This window comes from Sycon ciliatum, chromosome 1, assembly GCF_964019385.1.
Source record: "Sycon ciliatum chromosome 1, ocSycCili1.1, whole genome shotgun sequence".
Lineage (NCBI taxonomy): Eukaryota > Metazoa > Porifera > Calcarea > Leucosolenida > Sycettidae > Sycon > Sycon ciliatum.
In genome coordinates, this window is record NC_088643.1 from 28245551 (window position 1) to 28270917 (window position 25367).

At 46.8% G+C, this 25367-nt stretch overlaps 1 protein-coding gene across 1 annotated transcript in view; it reads right to left on the reverse strand.

The window, feature by feature from the left end:
- Window positions 1–25367, reverse strand: part of LOC135826072 (kinesin-like protein KIF16B) — an 88012-nt gene that overhangs the window by 33611 nt on the left and 29034 nt on the right. The window contains exons 5-12 of the mRNA XM_065338744.1: window positions 18543–18575; window positions 17182–17243; window positions 14238–14350; window positions 12243–12312; window positions 8317–8389; window positions 6113–6281; window positions 4950–5075; window positions 678–775 (exon numbers count right to left, since the gene is read on the reverse strand). Coding sequence (XP_065194816.1) covers window positions 678–775; window positions 4950–5075; window positions 6113–6281; window positions 8317–8389; window positions 12243–12312; window positions 14238–14350; window positions 17182–17243; window positions 18543–18575 — 744 coding nt within the window. The remainder of the gene's footprint in view (window positions 1–677; window positions 776–4949; window positions 5076–6112; window positions 6282–8316; window positions 8390–12242; window positions 12313–14237; window positions 14351–17181; window positions 17244–18542; window positions 18576–25367) is intronic.

Consider the following 25367-nt stretch of genomic DNA (forward strand, 5'->3'; position numbering starts at 1 on the left):
TCTTGACAATCTAGGCCTATGTGTGTGGCTTATGATTATGACATACACCGGTTATTACATACCAATGATACCATTTCTTGCTATCTCTATTCTTGGGTCTGACTGGCAGCGGGGCAGGAATTAATGAAATAGAAGGGTTTTTTGGCCGAAAGGCGTGTTTTTCCTCTAGCCCGGTTGAGCGGTCGCGGCTAGGAATGTAGGGAGTCATTGTTTTTCAGGCGCTCCCCTGCTGCCCAGTCACCCATGCTCACCACTGGCCATGCTGTTTCACTTGATTTCACGGCCTTTTCTCCCGCTTGCTGGCGGTTCTTTGATGGATTTAGATGTTTTTCGGCTATTTATCTATCATGTGGCTGCGAGTGTGGTTTTTTGCTTCTACTCATTTCTGGAAAACCACCACGGTGGTGAGTGTGATTGCTCTGGTAGACCACTACCCCATGTACTGAACAGTCGCTTTGTGAGTGAAAACAATAAAATATCACTTTTGCCACTCAGCTGGCTTCCATATTCGGGCTTTTAGAGTACTGAACATGTCTCCCAGTTAGCCACTCAACAGCCTTCCTTTATGGCAGTATATGAAGTAATCGCATAACTTCTATAGATAGTAGATACTCATGAGTGCTATATGTTGTTTCAGAAAGTAATTCTAATATGTAGGGCTGGGTCAGGTTACTAACTTCGTTAACTACTGCCTTGTTGACAATGTCCTTGGCGCGGCTTGCATAGCGTAACGTACTCAAAGTCTCACTGTAATTGCATTCTGCTGGTGATACAGCTGCAGTCATTCAAATGTACAGAGGAAAATGCATACCATGAAATTCATCTATTCAACCTGTAACTAAAAATCAACAAAATGCATGTCTTCACAAAATAGGTTACAACAGAGCTCATGCACATGGTTTGGCCCAGGTGTTGATCGATTGAGACGATGCAACGATACGACGGTGGTGCTGCATACACCAACATGACTGAAGGAAGACAAAATAACGTTTCATAGTGATCAATCCTGGAAATTGCTTAGTTAGGACACCGTATATGTGTAGAGGGGACGGTTTCAAATAGGACACCGGTTGCAAACCGGAACGGACTCAATATTCACTTTCTTTCTTGGTATTTTGATTAGAAAACATATGTCACAGTGAGACTACGATGTGTTATACTCCGAGCCAAAATTTCATGGCTCTGCGATGACCAGAAGCGCCATATCAAGCAGGTGAGTTTTTGACGTGTTGCTTCGCACTGCGACTTGAGTTTTACGACTTTCGAAGAATCAACTTTTTGTCGCAGGTAAACAGCGGCTCGCCTCTCGCCAATAAAGCACAGCATACCAATCAAAACTAATGGAAGCACACACAAGGCTTATTGTTACTCTGTACTGGCCGTCGTGGAGCGATAGCAATTACCTAATTTCAGACCCAGAGTGAATTTGACGTGCACTCTAAAACGTGTCCGGTTTGGAGCCACCTCTGATTTGAACTTTTTTGAAGCGAAAAATTGGGCAACTTGGAGGCAATGGGTCAACACGAAGGAGTGGCTCAGTTCGATTGACTCTGGCCCCAGAGCAAACTTCAACATGCCAGTTTCCTTCCACAAACATATTTCGAGTGAAAAATCAATGCTGATGATCGGTTTGGGTCTATACAAATTTGGCTGTCAAAACGTCCCAGTATCGAGCCGTCCCCTCTACAGTGTGTATGAGATTTAGTTCTAACTCCAGTACATGTGCTCTCTGGCCGGCCTCATTCACACCAGCAACATGAATCCAAGTTATTGTAGATATTAAATGGCAAAAAGTATTCCTCCATACAGCTGTTTTATCCATACAGATCTCATCAGAGAATGCCATAAGGATACCGAATGACTAGAACTTATGAATAGTCTTGCACTATTCAGAGGACAACTGTGATAATGAAGAAGCGTGATCCCGTGCTTTGAGGCAACAAAACTGCTAACACATGGAGAACAGGCGCAAGGTGACACTGATATGCATAAGCGTCCTGGGGGTATACCCTCCAATTATCAAGTGGGTTTGTAAGCCAATGATGGCCTGGCCATGTGATGCGAACCATGATGTTCGAAAGAAAATGTGGCGTCAAGGGGGAGGTGTACCCTTTCTGAACCCTTTGGTAACAAATCAACCAAGTTTCAACTTAGCATCATCGGCTCCTCTTACTATCCCAGTCAAAATCCAGTGCTACTTGCCTGAAGAAACAGCTGGGCACATTGCCGACAAGCTGAAACTACAGGCATTGCGTGCCCATTGTTGATGAGGTTGGACTTACTTAGTCAATTTAGTTAGGGAATAGGGCACGGGTACACAAATTTGCCTGAAAAAAACCTCTGCACTGAGAAGTAAGCATCTGCATAGCTGTCTAATAGGCTGTTCATACTACATTGCAATACTCATCAGATTTTGGTATTCCACGCACTGGCAGATGTCGTTTTTCATGAAAGTGTATTCACACAGGCACGTACACGCTGCTTGTACAGCTGTGCGTACAGCTTTTTGGGACACAACTTGCGGGGAACGTCAACGAATCTCGATACAGAGGTCTGGATACGTCGTCTACATTTTCGTATCAAGTACTTCCTCCGTATACAAAAACTTCGTGACTTTTTTGCACGGTGTTTTTGAGCAAGAACCTGCTCAACGAACGGCGCCAAAGGCTGTCATCGACAACCCACGTTCATGTCGAGGTGAGTTTGGTTGATCCCGAACAGATTCTCCACGTACGCCATGAGTGTGAGGACGTTGCCGACAGAAACTCAAGAGTCAAATGAAAAAAAACTAACACTTGCTCGAAACTGACACAGTGATGAAGTGTACCTCGTGGCTGGAACACGGAGTCACGCGGCACTCGCTGGCCTGAAACTGGTCAGGCTCGTACTTGCGGTGCGCGGCCCCATATCTACGCAGCGTGAGAACATCGATTTGTTTCGCTCGCACGGCAAGATGAAACATTTCAGTCGCCGTGCAACCAGCGCAGACTCAGGATCAGAATGTCGATGGCCTGGCTTTCTTCGCCTCTCTCCAGTCAGACGCCTCCTTTGTCGCCAAGGGGAATCGCAGGGACCTCCTCGAAGCCATTGTAGAAAAAAATTGTAGAATGCTTGGGAGGATTTTCCTGGCGAGAAAATGCGAAGCGTGTGGATGTGCTTGTACGACTCGTTTCACGGCATAATGGAGGTTGCGGGTTGAAACAACTGAATATAGTTGACACCGATTCGTACACAGCTCTAGAGATGAAGAGGACGTAGCCAAAGTCCAGCGTCGGATCATCACTGCAGGTGACAAGAATCTGAACGAAATGCGAGCGGAAGCAGCGACTGTTGGCGATGCGGAGTCAGCGTCGTCAGGTGACAATGACATGAGCGATGAAGACTCTGAAAAAACTCAATCTCATTCGTCTGAGTTGCTTTTTTCTTTGTATATAGCTTGTAAACAGGTTAGACAATGCCACGAGTGTTATTCCGAGTCGAACGGAACAATTTCAGAGCTGTGCGCAGCTTTCAAAAAAAGTCACGAAGTTTTTGTATACGGAGGAAGTACTCGATTTTTGCCCGCCACGTTCCATGTTGTCGAAAACGTCACATACTCCTCGTTTTGGGCGTAGTGTGAATCACGGTCCCATTAGTCTTCTTCCAGCTGCCAATGTGTCAAGCATCACCAAACCACACTAAATTACAAGTAGGCAAGATTTCCTATTATCAAGTCCAAAAACATTTCAAATGACACAAAGTACACTGTCAGTCCTGTTGGTGCTTTCTTTCATCTCAGCAAAGAAACCCAACTCTTTTCATCATCCCCGTCCATTTCCACTGCTATTCACCAGAGGGAACTAAGCAGAGGAAACTAATTGAGTACCGTGATTGCCGCCGACAAGCCGCAAGTGAAACACATCAGAAATGCCTGAAGGAACTGGTCAGTGGTGTGTCCACTGGTGTGTCCACTGGTGTGTCCACTGGTGTCTCCACTGGTGTCTCCATCACTGACAGTGATGAGCATTCGCAGGGAACCATATCTTCACAGAACTCCCACAGTCACGTGAATTTGTCAGCATTGGGCCTGCAAGTCCAAAGGAATCGAATCTTTCTATGTCAGCCACACAACACTCATCTTCATGATCACTTTGTGCAAGATAAGAGTGTAAAGGCTAACATATCATGAGCAATCACAGAAACCAGTCAAACAGTCTCAAGTTTCCAATCACCAGCCATGAAACTCAACAACCAGTCACAGTTTCCACTGTGTCCCAAGACCAGTCACCTGAAATCCATCTGAGAAATCAGTTTCTGTTCGTTACACAGTCCACTACAGTATGAAAATGGTAAACTTCTGCTATCAGTTATCTGCCCAATGAAATTAAATGTAGGGAAGAATTCAAGCGGTAGCTGTCGCTAGCCACTTCCCGAAACTGGGCGAGGCCATATCTCGGTGTGAGTACAAGCCTCAGTTTCTTTCGGCAATCAACTGAGAGAATGGTTAGTAGCTTTGCTGCAAATAATATTATAGTCATTGTGAGATCAGAACTAATACTAGTAATTTTTGCCTTCATTAAATAATCCACACACCACCATTACAGGTGTCCTAAATGAAGAACCGTAACACACACACACACACACACACACATACACACACACACACACACACACATACACACTCACACTCACACACACACAAACACACACACACACACACACAAGATTCAACCTACAAGTACACTACGGGAAGTTTTGATCAAAGTTATTGTTCGTGGAACGCAAGCACACACTCACGCAGGCACCCATGCACGCGAGCACGCATGGACACACACACACACACACACACACACACACACACACACACACACACACACACACAACAGCTTCAACAAGTTTCTCAAGGTAATCAAATTATTTCAAAGCAAACCACCCTTCCTAGTGACAAAAACAAAACACATGATTCTTACTGGCAACCATAATGGTACGTGAGTTCCCTCCCAGGCTGTCCTTCAAGAGCCAGGTTAGCATTGAGTCACGGTACGGAGTAAAGGTCTTCTTGCTCTTGCCTGCGGCTTCTGTTTGGGACTTGTGAGCTGATGGGATTGTAGGCAAAGGTCATCAGCACAGGCATGAACAAGCGGACCAGCATACACCCAGCATAAATCCTGATTAGAATAACACTCGCTTGCGCCATGGCTAGTATGATAATTACAGGTGCATCACAAGAGTCCAATCCGGCAGCCTTCCCGTACTTGCGCAAATAGTGCCCCGGGGGCACTATTCTTCAAAGTCCATCACAGACGGGGCACTGCTCAATAGAGGGCACTGTTCAAGAGAGAGCACAATATTTTTTCAATGCGGCTACATCCAGCATAAAAACAAAGGTCAAGAAAAACAGAGCCTACAGTTTACTGTAAACCATCTCGACTCAAAAACGGCAAAAGGAATTGAGATTTTGATTCTGAAGCCATCAGTACAATGGCATGGACAACACTAGAAACAAAACACCTCCAAACTTTCACATGCACTTGGTTACAAACCTGGGGGCTCTATTTTCTCATTGGCTCACAAATATGCGGGCACTATTTGAGATAGGGCACTATTCAAGAGAGGGCTCTAATCGCGCCAGTACTGTACATTGCTCAATGCAGTGTACTAGTACTTCTAGAAATACACACATCTTTACACAGCTGGGAGTCATAACTTCGAGATTAATGAGGCAACAATCTATAAGGAGAGGGTGACAACGAGAGAGAGAGAGAGAGAGAGAGAGAGAGAGAGAGAGAGAGAGAGAGAGAGAGAGAGAGAGAGAGAGAGAGAGAGAGAGAGAGAGAGAGAGAGAGAGAGAGAGAGAGAGAGAGAGAGAGAGAGAGAGAGAGAGAGAGAGAGAGAGAGAGAGAGAGAGAGAGAGAGAGAGAGAGAGAGAGAGAGAGAGAGAGAGAGAGAGAGAGAGAGAGAGAGAGAGAGAGAGAGAGAGAGAGAGAGAGAGAGAGAGAGAGAGAGAGAGAGAGAGAGAGACAGAGAGAGACAGAGAGAGAGAGAGAGGTCCATCTGGGTCTACACTTGTATGCATTTGGTGCCACTGTGCAATAATCAGAGTAAGCAGAATGCACAAAACGAAGTCACTAACCAAGGGCAGAAATGACATTGCCGAGTGCTACAAGAGACTTGTTGATCTGACTACCCTCCTTGAGACGTGTACCCGTGGCACCAGTAGCTTTAGCACGTTCACTACCGGCTAAGTCCACAAGATTGATACGACTTGTTGTCTCCTGAGGACGATCAGCTGAGAAGCATGCCTGTACAGTGAGCATAAAGATATGGGAGAAAGTTGATACTTTTCACTGTGGGGTGATTTTCATGTATGACCAGAGGCTAGCACACCAGTGCCAAAATGTCCCTACAGGTACATATACCTGGTCTATATTGGATCGTTGGTATAATTATGTCAATGATTACCGCTCAAATGCAGAGATTTGTATTTTCGGTCTTTGACCACTTTGGTGAGTCTGACCTACTGACATCCCACCGCTTTATGAGCTGCATCTGTGCCTTGATCCTTGAAGGATGGTGTGTGGCATTCCTAAGATGCGGAAAACTCGGCCTCTAGCCAAGTCTCACCCGAACCGTGATTATTTTTACCGCAAAAAATGCAAAGAGATCAAAGCTTCCTTCCAACTAAGGGGTGATTACATCAAAACAAGCTACTTTGGGCTATTATCGCTGGGCTTCAGCTTTCTTTCATGCCCACTGTCGAGCGGTGACACCAGGCGTCAAGTGCCAATATGTGACTGGTTGTTTGTTTGCTTAGCCAAGTTTTAAACATCTCGAAACACAGCAAACTTGGGCCAACGTCCGCAAGAAATCAAAATGGAAAGAAAAAACAGTAGAGTACATGGTTAGAAGAGTTTTGATGAACAAGCCAAGGAAGCCATGGTCATCAGCCACACTGCAACTCAAAATATAATTATGGTACTCAGTGACCAGTCAAGGCCCCATGACCACTCACGGTCCTCGTGACCAGTCAAACAGTCACAAACCCCCATGACCCGTCACAAAATAGTTTACAAGTCACAATGCCCCATGAGGAGTCACAAATCACCATACATGTGCAGTAATGGCAAGCGAAATCGGACACTTGGCATAAAGGACTACACGATGCAGTGTGCAGCCAGTGCAGCCCGCGTCGTTGGGTTTCTTAGATCCGACAATGGGCTCTTCCGATTACCCTCAAGTTGACTCTCACATACGTCCCACGTACACCACACTCAGAATACCGTTTTGTTGCTCTTACTCCAAAGAGAGTCAAGAACAAGGCAAGAACAAGGACAAAAATATGTACAATACGAGCATGCTTCCAAGTGGCGGAACCTGCGCAGTCCGCACGTGGTCCGCACAGGCACAGCTCCAAAAGGAGATCTCGTAGAGGTCACAAAATACACCCAGCTAGTACAGGCCAAAAGGGGACCTTGTAGAGGTCATGGACAACACCTGCACATGTAGTACATGCGTTGCATACAACTTTTATTCGTCTCATGACAGTACTCGTACTCATCACGGCCAAGGTTCACCTGAAAGGTTCAAAAGATGCTCGCAAATATGAATGGGCACTGGATGCCAATACAGTCGACCTACCCTTATAACGATAACCCCTATAACGATATTACCCTTTAATATAACGATATTTTCTGTCAAACCAAATCACTCCATTGACTTTTGTATACAATGCCTTACCTCTATAACAATATTGCTATAACGATATTACCCCTACAACGATATAAAATGGGCTGACCAATCGACATTTTCCATTTATAACAATATCCAACAGGGAATATGTAGAGTCCACTGTCAAGGTAGGGCAAGCTTCACTTGATAAGTCGCTGGAGCATGACGAAATGTAATGGGGGCACCAGTGAGCACCTTGCTGTGCACATAATGTGCATGTACATATGTTTTTCTATGAAGAGTGTAAAAAATGAACTAAGTTCATGCATTATGACGTATGTGTATGAATGAACCAGTTACCCTTATAACAATATTTCTTGGTCGGACGCAAATATCGTTATAAGGGTAGGTCGACTGTACTCCTTAAAAAAAAGTAAATTATCGTGTTCGTTCCCAAACACAACGGCCGCTAACACCCGGTAAACCATAATACTCCTTATGTCTACCTAATCTTTGAACTGTGTGTATCTACGCTGTGACCTTTCGACCTGTTTGGGATGCATACGGCTCTAATGTACAAATTAGGTAAATGCACAATGGGGAAGTGAGGGTGTGGAGGATCGCCCAAAAACACTAACAAGAAGACAGTAAACGGTTTAAGACACTTACATTAGTGAACTTGATTGTGAATATGGCATGTGAGCGACTGCTTGTGTCATTCATTAGTGTGGATGCGGTTGTCCTGCAGATAAACACAATGAGCAATTCAAGTTTTAAGATCAACTACAGTGGTGGCAACTGAAATCCGACCACAGCTCGGTGCGCTCACAGTGCAAGAACCCAGCACGTGCTCGTACACTAGCAAATAGAGACCGCTAGAGTCGGTCCTGCACTCGTGCACGGAAACCAGGGGTCGGATTTCAATTGCCATCACTGTAGAATAGACGGTTTCAAATAGGAACGGTTTGACAGCAAAATTGTGTAGACCCAAACCGATCATCAGCGTGGATTGTTCACTCGAAATATGTTTGTGGAAGGAAGCTGGCATGTTGAAGTTTTCTCTGAGGCCAGAGTCGATCAAACTGAGCCACTCCTTTATGTAGGCCCGTTGCCTCCAAGTTGCCCGATTTTTCGCTTCAAAATTTGGTGTCACAGAGGCGGGTCCAAACCGGAACAGTTTTGAGTGCACGTCAAGTTCAGCCTGAGTTCTGAATCAGGTAATTGCTATCGCTCCACGACGGCCAGTACAGAGGAAACATAAGCCTTGTGTGTGCTTCCACTAGTTTTCATTGGTATACGGTGCTTTATTGGCGAGAGGCGAGCCGCTGTTTACCTGTGACAAGAAGTTGATTTTTCGAAAGACGTTCAACTCAAGTCGCAGTGCGCAGCAACACGTCAAAAACTCACCTGCTTGGTATAGCGCTTCTGATCATCGCAGAACCATGAACTTTTGGCTCAAGGTAAAACACATCGTAGTCTCACTGTGACATGGTTTCTAATCACAATACCAAGAGAGAAGCTCGTTCCGGTTTGCAACCTATTTCCTATTTGAAACCGTCTCCTCTACAATGAAACATGGATCAATCAAGCGGGTGGAGGAGTGGGGAGTTGATTCGAACACTGGACTTCAAAAGTTATCTGATCTTTGTGGCTGGACCGGTAACTGGGTGCTATGGCCCTGAATCAGTCGATAAGACTGACTTTTCCAGGTGTGTGGCCCAGGAGATGCACACCCAAAAAGGTGGATCACCTGCGCCACAGTTTTCCGCATCCATATTAAAGGGGAAGTTAAGGCTAAAATCAAAATTTCACCAGTTGTAGTCTTCGGGGTGCTGAGTCGAATGGTCTTCGTCCGAGAAAGCTGAGACGCTCCCTTCCTACTTGAATCCCAATCGAACTCGCGCACTTCCACCGAAACTGGGTGACTGCGCCCTACTAGATGGGGATTTGTATGCAAAATGTCACTAAAAGCGCCATTTCGTTCTTATAAAAGCACGGATGACCGCGATTGGCCCATATGTTGTAGTCTTTTGGACGCTGAGTCGACTGGTTTTGGTCCGAAAAGGCTGCGATGCAGCGTTCCTCCTTTATTCCCAATCGAACATGGTTGAACAAGCGGTCACGTGCTCCTGCGTACACCAGTCACCTGGTCACCGTGCCTGCAGGGTACAACTTACTAGCCCGTTTGACCTTTTTTGGGTGCAGTCCCGACACTCGAGTTGAACTCGAGTTGAACCTTGGTGTGAAAGTTGTCCGATATTGTGACTGTGTCGCGTGATTTGTTTGGATGTCCACCGGAACGTTCTCGAGGTGCTGCCTCGTTTGTAGTCGATCCATATTGTTTTGTTTCGTGTTTCTACCGTTTCACTAGTACTAGAAGTGGTAGTACTAGTAGTAGTTTCTCCATGTTCCGTGCAGAGCGTTGTCAGGCTCGGTCATGCACTGTGCACCCAGTCGGAAAGCTGGTGGCTTCCGGTTTGGTGGGAAGTGTGAACTTTATGTAGGATTCTCGTTTCGGATCCAGGTTGAATTTTTTTTGTGAGCGTATGGTTTTGTTATTATTGTGTTTCGGCATGTGGGTCTCTCTAGTTCGTTTGGGTGGGCGTCTGATCATGGTGAGCCACGGTCTGCCTGGTGGTCTGCAGGGATCCTGAGCTTTTTTGTATCGGTTTGCCTTGCGGGTGTTATGGTTTCCGCGTGTTGCTGGTTGGCCCTTGCGCGCCCCAGTCGGTCCCTGACAGTTTTTTTTCTTCGGTTTTTTGGTTTTGCGAAGCGGATGTAGTTCCGTGTTTTTCAGGTTCAATCCCTGTGGTTTTTTCAGGTTCAATCCCTGTGGTTTTTTCAGGTTCAATCCCTGTGGTTTTTTCAGGTTCAATCCCTGTGGTTTTTTCAGGTTAGAGACCTGTGGGTTTTCAGGGTAGCGCCCTGTGGTTTTTCTTCATTATCTTTTGCGTATTGGTAACCGATTTGTTTGTGTGTCCTAAATGGTGTCCTCACTGATTAATTGCTCCTGTTTCAGTAGACGTGTTCTTCCTTGCTGTTCTTCCATTCCTTCGTGTGCTTTCCTGGTTTTTGGCAATGGCTGAGTTGTTTGCGTCAGTCCTTCTCTCTTTCTGTGTGTGTCCTGTGATTCTCGGAGTTTCTGTAGCGCCATCGGTTTTCGGACAGCCGGCCAGTGTGCGTCCTGCTGCCCCATTCTTCTTCTCGGTCGGTGCGTGCTGTCGGTCTCGCCGCTCTTGGCAGCGTCGCTGGGTCCGTCGGCTTAACCCTGTTTCCTCATGCATTATGTACTTTTTGTTTGTCTTAACTGTTGGGTGGGTGGCGTACTAGGTTGGTGCTGTTCAAATAATCAAGATCCAAAGGGACAACTACAGGTCGAGCAGCTCGCCAGCCGGGGTCCTCTGCAAAATCTGTTGCTTGCAGGTTCCGTTTGATTGATGCACAGTTTTGCGGGGCTCCCGACTGGTGTTAACCCTCCTGGCCTACTCGTCATGCATTCAACAGTTGTGGCCCCACTTCTTTTGTGTTTTATTGTCGCCTATTTATGTTGTTTCACATTTCATTTCCCCAGTCTTTCTGTCTTCTTCTCCGGTCTGTCTTCTCCTGTTTTTTTATATATACACTTCCATCCACAGGAGTGGATGTTTTTTTTCGGTTGGGGATAGTGTTGTACATGTGGTCGCGCTTGTAGCTCTGTGTCGTACATGCGGCTGCGCGGGTGTCTCTTGTCGTACATGTGGCTGCGCTTGTGTCTCTTTTGTCGTACACGTGGCTGCGTATGTGTCTCTGTGTCGTACATGCTGCTGACCCGTGGTACACGCCGCTGCGCTGTCTTGGAATGCTTTGTACATGCCGCTGCACCGTCTTCTGTCCCCTCCGTATGCATTATTTATCATCTCGTCGCCGTTGCATACACATTTTCTCGTCTTGTCTCCATTGTATTTGTCTGGTTGCCGTCTTGTGTCCGTCGTATTTCCCCGTCGTTCGTCTTTGTCTCCCGTCCTGTTCAGGCCTTGTTGTACTTTGCACAGGCACCTTTTTAGTATCCCTCACCCCACTTTCTCCCCTCTTTTCTCCACGTCCCTATAATATATTCTCTTGTCCGTTTTGTTGGAGCGCAGTTCTCCAGTCCCCTTACTGAAAGCAAGTTAGAGAAAACGCTCTCTCTCCCAGTGTGCACGAGTCTTTTGTTGTTGTGTGGAGTGGCGAGGAGAACCGCAGTTCGTCGGATTAAACTGACGACACAATGTTTTTGGAAAAAGTATGGCTTGCTAAAGGGTACCCGATAACCCGCCCGTTAAGCCAGATACCCGTTTGTTACCTTAAAGGGTAACCGTTTCACCCCTACCATTCGACTCAGCACCCCGAAGACTACGACTGGTGAAATTTTAATTTTTGCCTTAACTTCCCCTTTAACCGAAACACTTTTAAAAACAATTTTTTAAAAGTGTTTCGGTTCTTTATAGGCAGTGCATTAAAATGCACTGCCTTTAAAGATCAAGACATAGCCGAAGCTACTAAATAATGCAAACTGTCAGTAAAGCAAGTGCAAGCATGATGATAATAACTTCATCTAAGGCGAAGGTATCTGTTACCTGACTGCATTTCCCACTGCCATTCTGTCAAGCATTGCATTCTGATCAGATACAACATGTGAACTCAAGCCTGTATGACAACATTGAAACAGCAATATCCACAGCAAACAGTAAACGCATGTGAACCCTTGCGCAAGATACCCTGATTGAACATTGCAGTGGATGCCACAAAGAGGACTCCGAGGACAACGACCGCAGCTGTAGTGGCGGCGACAACAACGGCAACAACACGAACTGAGGTGCCAAGACTGGTTGCATAATATTACTACGGTGATGTCATAATTCCAAGTTTCGTGCTGTCTTTTGCAATTCCCAGGTAATCAAATTAAAGACATGTGAACAAAGGAATATATATATTATAATAATAGTGCATGTGTAGCAAGGCGTGGGTGTGACATTATGTTTTCACACTTCACTCTGGCATGTTTTGCTTGCATTATTGTTCTCATGGTTGTTAAAATTTGGTGGTAAAGACACACCTGGCAATATGGCATTAAACACACGCCTGCCCACACACGCTCTCTAGGCTGCAAAGTTATTTCGGCACAGAGCTCTTCTTTTCACCACCACCATCATCAGTTCGTGCCTGGTGCCTAGTCGATGTATGGCTGGTGGTATCCGACATAGCCGGCTGGTACATCAGGTAGTGTATGCCACATAGCAGATGACACAGCAATGACATAGCTCGATTGCGACGTACGTTTTGTCCCAGCTGGACTCATCAGGCAATCTACCCATATGTATCAACCATAAGTACAGCTGCATTGGTGTCTTAAACTTCATTATTGTTCTCGCTTGGTCATTGTCTCATTTGTGCTGCTTTATGCTCTAACTTGAGCTATAGGATGTGCTACCAGTGCTGAGTCCACTCGCTGCAAGAGCAGTGGCAGTTTTGCTGCGATGCAATCGAATCAAAATGACACACCGGTGGGAGAATGGTCCACACATATAACGGCTGTACAGAGTGCGAATGACTGGATAGATGAGTCCCCGGCAACGGGTTTGCCAGAAGAAGCCGTATTTGATTCTTTTGAGCCGAATATCACCTCAAGCGGCAGTCATGCGTGACGAGTTTCCGATGCAATGGCCGCTAGAATACGCTTTTAAAAGCAGACTTTTCTAAGGGTTGTCAACGGCGGCTGGTGGGCAACCTCGATCCAGTCACAGTCCGCCATTGCTGCAGCAGCAGCGACACCCGTACCAGTACGAATACTCCCAGTCACATTCACTGTTGAAGCACCAGTAGCTCCACCAACTGCAATACCATCACCAGCAGATACCTGTGCGGCCAAAACCACATCCACTGTACTCGGTGGACGAAAGCCATAAGAGTTTGCTCAGCAGCGACTGAAGAAGACAGCTGAATAGAACCCTGTCAAGATTGACTGAAGAAGACAGCTGATTAGAACCCTGTCTGTGTGTCAAGATTGGCAAGCATAGAGGTAGAAGTAAGTAGTCCTTTTCTGCCTCAGGTGGTGCCAGTAAGAACCAGTTTTTGTACATGCATTCCTGGTTGCTGACATTTCCACTGGCCCAATTTAGCAGAGCTGCCAACCAGCTGGGTCTGTTTTCCGTACGCGACTTCGGATTTTCCGTATTTTGCAGTGCTTCGTACTGCCAATGTACTCCCGTGTACTTTGCTTGTATTGAGTTATTTTGACACGTACATGCTTGTCGGTAGCCGGATTTGCAAGTCTTAGCGCAAAACATGTGTGACTTGCACAACGACATGATGTTTTTTTGTGTAAGCACACACTCCATGTTGCATCACGAGCAAGGTCTCCTTTGCCTGACGCGTGTAAACTATTCTCCATATTGCCCAAACCCAACAAGCCCATAGATACTCAACTCAATGTTCTCTCTGCTGCAATATGTCACTAGTTAACCCGATGCATGAATGGGCTCCATCAGCAGAATACAACTCTGTAAAGTAATGATGCAGAAAAGCAACAACAAACACAATATTATGCTGTACTTCCATTATGCATAATATACCTTGAACATACGGGCCGCGACGAGGATCTTCTCTCACTCGTAAATTGTGCTGAATCTTCTTGCCACTGACAGCAAGCAAGTCACCAACGTGCTCATTGTAAATCTCCATGTAGCTGAGAGGCAACAGAAACACAACATTTCTCAGAGTCCATGACATGATCACAATCCTCACCCGTGCATGCGGGCGCGCGCACGCACACACACACATACACACACACATACACACACATACACACACGCATACACACACACACACAAACACGTGCACGCACGCACGCACACGCACACACACACACACACACACACGCGCGCGCGCGCGCACCTTGACCTTGACCTTGACCTTGCCCATTGCGTAGCAATGATAGCGCATTGTTACTTCTCTAGTCCACGACAGAATGACTGATAGCGTTTCAGGTCGCCGCTTCGACGGAACATGCGGCTGCAGGCTCAACCGTAGCCAGCAGCAGAGGGTGCCTTGGGTGGTCGACAGGCAATGGTACGCCACTCCGGACAGTTCTGGGCTGCATCGCACCATCCAAATGCTGGTACCGGTGGCTCAACCGACGTGAAGTCCATAACGACGTCCCTCGACCTCTTGCGTGGACCATGCACCGGGTGCGGGGCAGGCAGTTCACCGAAGAGAACACACTTTGGCAACCGGTAATCTTCCATCCGTGCCACGTGTCCAAGCCAACGCAAACGCCGTTCCCGTATGATAAGACCAATTTCCTCAGGCACTCCTAGGGTCTTTGCAAGGGCTGAGGACGTTACGTGTGGCTCCCATTTCTGCCGTCGTGACACTCCAACGATAGTTCTGACACATCGATGGTGGAAGAGGTTGAGATGCCGTAGGTCCGGAGCCTTCGTTGTCCAGGTCTCCGCGCCATACAGGAGGGTAGAGAGCACCACGGCAACATACACGCGACAGCGACACTACAGACTCTATGACCGGTTCTCAAACACGGCTTGCTTCAAGCTACCAAATGCTTTGTATGCTTTGCCAATGCGGGCCTGGACATCATGGGAGGACAAACCATCGCGGTGTATGGCACTGCCAAGATATGTGAATGATTCACAGAATCTATGGCTTCACCACCACCCAGTGCCATAACCCTTATGCCAGTTGTACAGATCCACGAAATCCCGTAGAATTCCGTAGGCCCAGTTGGGTGTTGAATGTGCAGGACCCTATTGTGTTTTCTGCTATTTCCACTAAGAAATGGGCCCTGAAGGCATTTCATACGAAAAACTTTTTCTGACAAAGATCTAGCTAGGCATTAGTTCTAACCAAAGTGAAGAAGCTGGAAAAGCGATTGCTTGCCATTTAATTATGAGGCTAAAATTGGTCAAATGTGCATGCATAGCACACAATGAACTCCCAACCGGGTCTACGGGATTCTACGAGATTTCGTGGATCTGTACAACTGGCATCAGGTCTATTGGCTCATTCGCCCCCCCCCCCCCCCCCCCCGCAGTGTTCACCGCTATGTCTTTGATTTTGACCACGCTGACAGTTAAACCCCATTGCTCTCTCGAAGTCTTGCTGAGTGGTGGAGAAGACTGCAGCATCGTCGGCAAAAAGTGCACACACACACACAAACACACATACACACACACACACACCACACACACACACGCACACACACACACACACACACACACACACACACACACTTGTACTTGCTCACTGTCAAAACTGGTCACGTGAGTCTCCCGGGAGAGGGGAGAGAGATGCAAAAGGGAATCTTGGAAAGATGACTCAATCGGCCATTGAGAAGTAAAAAGAGCAGGACAATGGCACTGAGGAGCAAGAAGAGTATGAAAGGATGGCAGCTAGCGTTTCGAAATCTGCGTCATCCCCCAAAACACCAGCCAAAGTGCGCACAGGTCGGCAGGATGTCAAAACTCCAAACGCAAAGATGTGACACTCGTCACTTCGCGCAGCACGGCAACTGAGCTAAAAAGTTCAAAATTGAAGTCGTCATTCAGCCACCGCGGAGCCCATACCTCAACATGGAAGATCTTGCCTTTTTTCAGCAGCCTCCACTCCGATGTCTCCTTTGTTGCATAGGACGACAGGTGAGATCTCCTCGCAGCAGTCATGGCGTTATGAGCGACTACAATGCGGAGAAAAATGCACAATGTTTGGCATTGCCTGTACGCTCCTTCCGGGGCATTCTCCAGAGCCAAGGCGATTCCAGAGAACCAGCGCCACCGCGGTCTCCACCTAGATGATAGGGAAGGCACTGGTGTTAGGCACGTACTATAGTAACAGCGAAGACGGTCAGGAGAAGCTGCTCCATGACATGCGAGAACGCGTCGATCGACCTGCCACTTTGGTTGGTTCCAGCCCCGATGAATCGAGCGATGGCGGCTCAGACTGAGACTCTATTCCCATCAACCTATCTTGTAGATATTGTTCACATGTCCATTGAGCGTTTTGAAGTGTTTCTCTTCCAATAGAACACTTTTATTGAGCACAGTAACTCTTCGAAAAGTCATGTGAAAAGTCACGAAGTTTTCGTTTCCGGAGGAAGGAGAAATTCATATGATTTGCTTGGCACGGCATAATGCTCCCTTACCGTAGCACACCACAGACCTTTAGCATGACACAATGTGTATCATTGCCACATAAAAGTAGGTCTTGGCTGAGGTGCTGGTCTTCGTGATAAAGGCTAGTTTTTCAAGTCCAATAGGAACATGGGGGCGATAAGCTCCGGAAACGAGGGAATTTGTGCGCAAATTGGGTCCCACCTCCTATTGTATTGTGTATTGTATGAGTTACACTAGATTGTACAGATCACCAAGTCACCTCACCAACTAATTTGTTCCATTGCATTGCTTGCTGTTGTGCCAACAATCATGTACGTGAAATAGCATTGATATATACACAGTTTTTCCATTTCCTTAACCTATGGATTTACATACACCAAAGTATTCTTACCTAACTTCAGTCCTGAAGGACACCTTGGGATCTTGATTGGCATTGATATGGTCAAACAGCGCCTGTGGTAACATGATTTTGTTGTTAAAGGGGAAGTTAAGGCAAAAATTAAAATTTCACCAGTTGTAGTCTTCGGGGTGCTGAGTCGAATGGTCTTGGTCCGAGAAAGCTGAGACGCTCCCTTCCTACTTGAATCCCAATCGAACTCGCGCACTTCCACCGAAACTGGGTGACTGCGCCCTACGAGATGGGGATTTGTATGCAAAATGTCACTAAAAGCGCCATTTCGTTCTTATAAAAGCACGGATGACCGCGATTGGCCCATATGTTGTAGTCTTTTGGACGCTGAGTCGACTGGTTTTGGTCCGAAAAGGCTGCGATGCAGCGTTCCTCCTTTATTCCCAATCGAACATGGTTGAAGAAGCGGTCACGTGCTCCTGGGTGCCAAAATCACCTGGTCACCACGCCAGCAGGCGACAACTTTCACACCAAGGTTCAACTCGAGTGACAGGACTGCACCCAAAAAAGGTCAAAACAGGCTGTAAGTTGTACCCTGCAGGCACGGTGACCAGGTGACTGGTGTACGCAAGAGCACGTGACCGCTTGTTCTACCAGGTTCGATTGGGAATTAGGGGCGAACGCTGCATCGCAGCCTTTTCGGACCAAAACCAGTCGACTCAGCGACCAAAAGACTATAACATATGGGCCAATCGCGGTGATCCGTGCTTTTATAAGAACGAAATGGCCCTTTTAGTGACATTTTGCATACAAATCCCCATCTAGTAGGGCGCAGTCACCCAGTTTCGGTGGAAGTGCGCGAGTTCGATTGGGATTCAAGTAGGAAGGGAGCGTCTCAGCTTTCTGACCAAGACCATTCGACTCAGCACCCCGAAGACTACAACTGGTGAAATTTTAATTTTTGCCTTAACTTCCCCTTTAAGGACATGCAGTAAGCAGAGGAATATAGTGTTAGCGTGCAACTTACTGGTGCCACTTACTCACCACACCTGAAGTCGTTTCTTGAGATAAAATTATGACAAAGGAAGTAAAAACAGTTCAAAGTGCACACCTCATGCTGGGATTACAGCATGTTTTCTATGTTAACACCATACGAGGCTGAGAAATTGACCTCCGCTACTTTAATCTGTCTGGTATTGCACCCCCCCCCCCCCCCCCCCCATACTCACACAACGGGCCATAATGCTTTCTCCCTCCTATTTATCTCGCATCACTGAAACAAACTATCCAGCAATAAACAGTTCAGCAATGAACTTCCCATTTTAACTGCTGTCAGTACTTGGAGTTACTGTTTCACCACACACAGTGACTATACCAAAGTGACTATACCAAAGTGACTATACCTGGCATAGACGTGGGACAAGACCTGGGTCAGCCTTGAAAACATCAAAGAAATAACAAGAACAAACATAGGATAATCAATGTGGAGACAACAACTTAATTATAGCAACAACAAAAAGGAGTATAAAGGATGCAGACAAATATTGAGTAACATTGCTTGCACCACACTGGAGGAACCACCAGCTACATAACTGACAGTGCCCGTGCAAAGGACATGTATACAGTTTTGCTAACACTCTGCACATGCATCCCTTCATTTCAAACTATAGGCCTTCAAAAGGCTGTCAAACAAAATAACAAACATTAATGACATAAATGAACTCGGATGGAGAGCCAAGGATTATTTATAAAAAGTAAAAAGGACCAAGGAAGTACAAGTTACACTATAATGTCCACTAACACCACCAGTTACTAAACTATCAGCTTATGCGATAACATTGCACGACACTGACCGACGGTACTGACGTTCTACAACTAACTGGCTAACAGCTCCTCACAGCTGAGACTTTCAGCACGTGCTTATCTTGGTTGCGCTCACCTTCCCCTCCTTATTTTATTTCTATAACTTAGAACCTTCCAAGTTGGAAGGCTGTTGGAGTGCGAATCCAAGATGTGCTAGAGCTGTTAGCCAGTTAGTTGTAGAACGTCAGTACCGTCGGTCAGTGTCGTGCAATGTTATCGCATGAGCTGATAGTTTAGTAACTGGTGGTGTTAGTGGACATTAGGGGTGAAACGAAGGTCTCAAATTCCCATTCGAACCTTCTTTATTAAAACGAACGAAGGTGTCGAAGGATTCTTTTTTAGCATGATCACGGAAACGCTCAAAAATCTTAAAAATAAAAAGGGGGCAAAAAATCAGAACCCAATACTTATATTGTATGTGCAATTTGTTTCTGAATCTGGTGGTATCAATGTATCCATTCCAGGTAAGAAAATACTTTGGCCCAGCACACAACTATAGATAGAGGCAAGGTTTTAACATACTCTTGATAGAGGCCATACCTAATACCCGTTTGTGAGTCAATTGTCCATATTTCTGACAATTTAGATCAGTGTACTTGGGATCGTGTACAGACCTGCTAGCCTTGGCCTTTTTGACACAAAGCGACAAGAGATCACTGCTCTAGTATACAGGCAATTGCGTGCTTGAACAATACCAAAATGGACGGAAAAGAGCCATATTGCGTAGTAATGTAAATATCAGATGCCCAACTTCATCAAAAAATTGTCAAATCTGGACATGTACTTTTCGCTTATCTGCTCGCATCCACTGGGTGCATTGGTGATTGAGAGGAGAGTGAATAGTCACTGGGTGAGGAACTTCACCTGCCTCGATGATTTCAGGCCATCGCTGCGCTCCCTCTCGCTGCTGCTGGGAGAGTGAATACTGCAATGGCTTCAGCGATGGACACTTTTATTTTCGATTTAAATTATGAGACTACACTCGTATCTCTGCTACAACTTTCTCCAGACACCATCACTAGCAGATATCGACGGCACCTACAGCAAGCTATATTCCTGGTACAAGCAGCATAACTGAGTGAAAACACGATCGAAATAGCAAAACTACTCTCCTACTAGTATCGCAGAGCGCCAAACACTCGACGAATACTCAAAAAGTCATCCATGAGTACACCATGGTAGGTCTACACACCAACGCAAAACGGGAACACGCTGGTGACTGGAACAGGGCCAGTTCTTCACTGACTTGTCGCTTCTTCAGTTCCGGTGCGCACGCGGACCGTGCCCCTACTTGTAGTTGTAGTACGCAGACTCAGTACAGTGCTAGTGCATGCAGCACATCGCACAAGATCAATGCATTGATGCATGTACTAAACCCGTGTCGACCTTCGTTCGAATCAAAAACGAAGGTTCGTTTCAAAGAAAAACGAAGGTCCTTCGAACCTTCGACTACTTCGTTTCACCCCTAGTGGACATTATAGTGTAACTTGTAGTTCCTTGGTCCTTTTTACTTTTTATAATTGATGACATACAGCATTGTGTCAGAGAAAGGAGTTTTAACAAGGCAATAAATAGAACAAATGATGCCAACATAATACCAAGAATGAACTCGGATGGAGAGCCAAGGATTATTCATAAAAAGTAAAAAGGACTCCTCCTTACGTTATTTCGATAACTTAGAACCTTCCAAGTTGGAAGGCTGTTGGAGTGCGCATCCAAGATGTGCTAGAGCTGTTAGCCAGTTAGTTGTAGAACGTCAGTACTGTCGGTCAGTGTCGTGCAATGTTATCGCATGATTGAGCAATGTCGTCAGGTGTATCATGATGACAGTTTCAGCGTATTGTGTCGTGCTAGCCGTTTGTCACAGTTAAAGGTGTTTGAAGCTGTATACGTTCACTTACTCAAGCCTGACATGGATTCAGAAGGAATTTGTCACATCTCTCACACTTTACACTTGGATCATTCTTGTCACTCTCATCTTTCTTTTACACTGCTTTCACGCCATTGCGACAATGTTATCACTTTTTCACCCCTGCACCCTTGCTGCTACTGTGGTTTTTGTAACCTCCAATCATGACTTTGTAGCTTTGTTTGAGCACATATCATATTGTTTATTCACCTGTAAATCACCATTCCGTGTAGGCTCACAGGTGGCCATCGAAAAGAACCCGTTATGAATCACATTAGATACATTTTTACATTTCATGATTGTTACATGGTATTACCAACCGCACAACAAGCCGACCTGTTTGGGAGCTATTATGCGTTGTATTACCAGGAGATAGGCAACAATTGCCGCATACAATATGCAATATTCTGGTCTAATGCCAAAGCTAGTATTGCAAGCACCGCTGTGCGTTAATATGGCCAATGCCAACACTAACTGGGGCAACAATTCAGACGTGTCAATACACGAGTATGACGTAAGGATGCACTTGTGAGCGAATGTAGGCGCACTTGGCTCAATGCCAGCCTGACCCACGATCCCTACTGTTCTCCCTTTCGGGATGGCTTAAAGAATGCACTTGTGAGCGAATATAGGCGCACTTGGCTCAATGCCGGCCTGACCCACGATCCCTACTATTCTCCCAAAAATACAACCAGACCCAAACATGATTTATCGGCATTGCTATTGCACTACAATTGATGGGAGTGCCGTCCAATGCGGCCGCCCATTAGCATAGCGGGCAATGCGCTCAAAGTACAGGATCTGGAACAATGCTGCTGGCACTGATCAGTCACTGGGTATGGCTTGCCCTGGTGCAGGGCGACAAGTGTTCGAGTGCTGCAGCGAAGCGCATATCGTGCTGGAGCTGTCCGCCAGGCCCTGGCGGATGAGGTCCATGGTTGCGTCGTCAACTGCTGAAGGGGGGGGGGGGGACTATGCTGGGTGTGTCAGCGCTGCGTCGGTAGTTTGGCTGTGAGTCCGGAAGCGTTGGACTCGAAGACGAGAAAGAGAATCAGCCAGATAATTGCAGAGTCGCAGTTGGGCTGAGGGTCCGCATCAGCCAGTCAGTCTGTTGAACAGAAGGGGAGGATCTGAGGCCAAATGGTAGTACCTAATCAACATGGTACGAACCTTCCTAAAAATGCCAAGCCGGGGCCAGTGATGACGGGAAACAGGGTAAAGCCGCCAAGGCATACTTCATGTCAGCTTTAGAGAGGAGAGCTCAGGGACTGTGTTGGAAAATGCAGTGTATTGTGCCATCTACAGTGACAATATGTAGGGAGAGCTCGTCAGAAGAAATGCCGTCATTAATGCTAGCGCCACTAGGAGCAGATAAGCACATGATGAGGCGCACACCACTAGACGTCTTGGGCACAATGCCAATGCCAGGGCATCAGATATTACGAAACGGGGCTGGGGATAAGGTCTGACCACATCGGCCACGCGGCCGCGTGAGCATTCAGAACGAAGGGAAGCAGAGACAGCCGCGAGGTTGTGCAATGCAGAAGGGGGGATTAGGGGCGGTACGGTGGGATATATCACCACAGTAGCCGATGCGAGCGCCACACCGCATGTCGTGGCGTAGAGAATGCACAAAATAATCATTATCGGGGTGCTGGGATAGACCTTCAAACAGCAGGGGGATATTTACAGGGGACCAAGGCAGTGCAAGCTAATTGGAGCTGCAGGATTGGTCAGCGTAGCATGTGGACTGGCCATGACCGGGGCGGCTGCAAGAGAGGCATCTGTGGGCGAAGCGGCAGTTGGAGCGGGAGCCTTTCCCTTGATTGAACAGGCGGCATATTTCCGTGTTGATGGAATCGTAGCTGTTGGGCGAAAAGGAACGAAATGCCTGCGCGTCAGAGATCGTCGTGTAGAGATCTTGGACTATAGCGTCCTACCTCATGGTGGGGTCCGCGGCCAGGAGTGAGCGAAATCATCGAGCGTAGATCTACTCGTACCCAGCCTGGAACCTAAATTTCCGAGCCACATTCAAGATTAGGTGCTGGGCCGAAAACAGCTCCCGGGCCCTGGAGGCGTGTACTGCTGCGTAAATCGAGCAATACGTGGTCCAAGCGTCAAGGTGTCAATGTCCTCGACTCTCCTGGAGTGCCTGCTTACAAGTGCCAGAACCACTGCGCCGTGTACAGGTGCCAGGAGCTGTCGTGGTCAAGTTGTAAAACGCTGCGGCTGGTGTCCCCTTGGGACTGACTTGGCAACAAGGAACCAAATTCAAACAACTGGCCAGTCACTACCTTATCATGAACGGGTCTCGGCACCGTAACATAAAAGGTTTTTACCTGCGGGGATGCATTGGCGTTGAGGTGCCCATGGCGATAGCCAAATGCGGAGCAAGCAGAGCGCCCTGCTGTGCGTGGGAGAGCTTCGGCACGAACGTTGCCAGGGCTTGGAGCGGAGGCGCCGCCGTGTGGGTTGTCAGCACGGTTGGAGCTGCAGCCCGAGTTCCCAGGGCAGCGCGAACCTCCTCCCGAATAATATCTCTCAGGGGTGGTGCTGCAGTTGCCTCAGCTAGGTTCTGCTCCGCTGCTGGAGCAGCCAAGTCCTCACGTACAGTAGAGGAGTCCAACGACTCAAGCAGGCGAGTCAGCGGAGTAGGTTTTGTTCCCGTCGTGTCCAAATAATGCGGGATGCCAGTGTGTTTCGCGAATTTTCTTGACATCGCTCACTGACAGAGAGCTGGTTGATCGGATATTGATCAGAAACTGGCCACGATTGTCAAACAATTTGACCGTCAGCGCAGCAAAGCAAAGAGCAAGAAGCAACAGCACGGAGAGCTGGAGTAATGCGCATGCTCCGCTCAGTCCCGTGCTGAAGCGTGGGAAGTCGGACTGCATGCATGTTATGTATGTACAAGTGTTCCGTTATGGCACAGGATGTTGGTGCATTGCTAACTACACTTACCGTGCCATGCACAAAAACTTATATTTATGTTGGCATCATTTGTTCTATTTATCGCATTGTTAAAACTCTTTTCTCCGAAACGCCTCTTTGTATGAATTAGAAACATTGTGTCATTTCGTATATTGAAATATATTCAATATATTTCAATATACGGTTTTTTTTAACCGTTAAGAGTAGAGCCCACACGCTCTCTTCCATTAACACTGCAAAAGTCAAACTCATTTAATTCACAATAATTATTCCAACATTCGGCAAATTGCCTTCATCAATATTCTTTGGAATGTAAATGTTCCGCGCAATCTGGGAATTTGCGCAATCTGCGGTGACACGATACTATTTGTGGCACGAGACCAGGCACGGTAAATCAGGGTGCCTGAGCTTCTGCGAGACTTCTTTGGGCACAAGCGGTACCCAAGTATGTGTGGTGCAAAATTCACGTGCGCTGTTGTGTATCACTGGCCGATTATCTATGTCAGTCCATAACACACAACAAGAGCTACGGTTGTTGTAGCTTGACTCTGGTCAAGGCTCCGAGTAAGATCATTTCAAGTAATGAAGTCGATGATAAGAATAAATTCGGCAGCTCTTTCACCAACCGGAAAGAGCTCTTTGTTTCGGGGAAAAACAGCAGCAACACCATTACGAGCACACTGTAACCAAATATGAATACTACAGAAAAAAGGTGAGTACGGTGCTGGCCCAATTCGGCACTAGCACCCCGAAGAGAAAATACAGCGTACAACTGTACAGTACGCATAGCAGATTTAGTGATAGCTTGCATACCGTCCTACCGGTAGGACCACGGATCCTACCGGTAGGACCCAAGAATTCGAGCTGCAAAAGTGCTTTTGGTTGAGAAATTTTTTGAAACAATTGTTGAGATGAGGTCTTTGTCAGGCAAAGTAATGGCGCAAAATGCAAGGCTATGTCCAGTGCATTGCGTATGCGCAATTTTATCGATTGTCAAAATGGCCGCACATAATCCTGTCGGTGCGCTAGCAACTCTGTCCAAAGTGAATTTTGACCATGGCACATCAATTGTGGTGAGGTCCTTATGTTTTTATTAGCTTGCCAAGGCCGTGGAATACATAATACCATACTCCGTTTCCATGGTTACCATGGGTTGTTACCATAGAATTTCGTAGTATGCCTTGTGTGATCACGTCTAAAATTTGTGGACTCCTTCATTAGCCCCTTAGCAACAGTTTAGGGTCAAGTTTCAGGTCAATGTTAGAACAGAGGCCATGCAGCATGTCTGTGTATGATGGTCCTACCGGTAGGTCCTACCGGTAGGACCGAGGTCTATGCAAGCTATCATTAGGCGCACGATGCGCAAATAAGGAGTTGATTAGATTATTCTCGCGATTCGCGACATGCGCCGTTCGTGCAATCTGTGGATTTCTCTCAAAACCTGAAGGGCACAGCGAATTCATGTGGAGTGCAGTGCGGGTGCAAATCTGTGGATTTCGTTGAAAATCATGAAGAGCACAGTGAA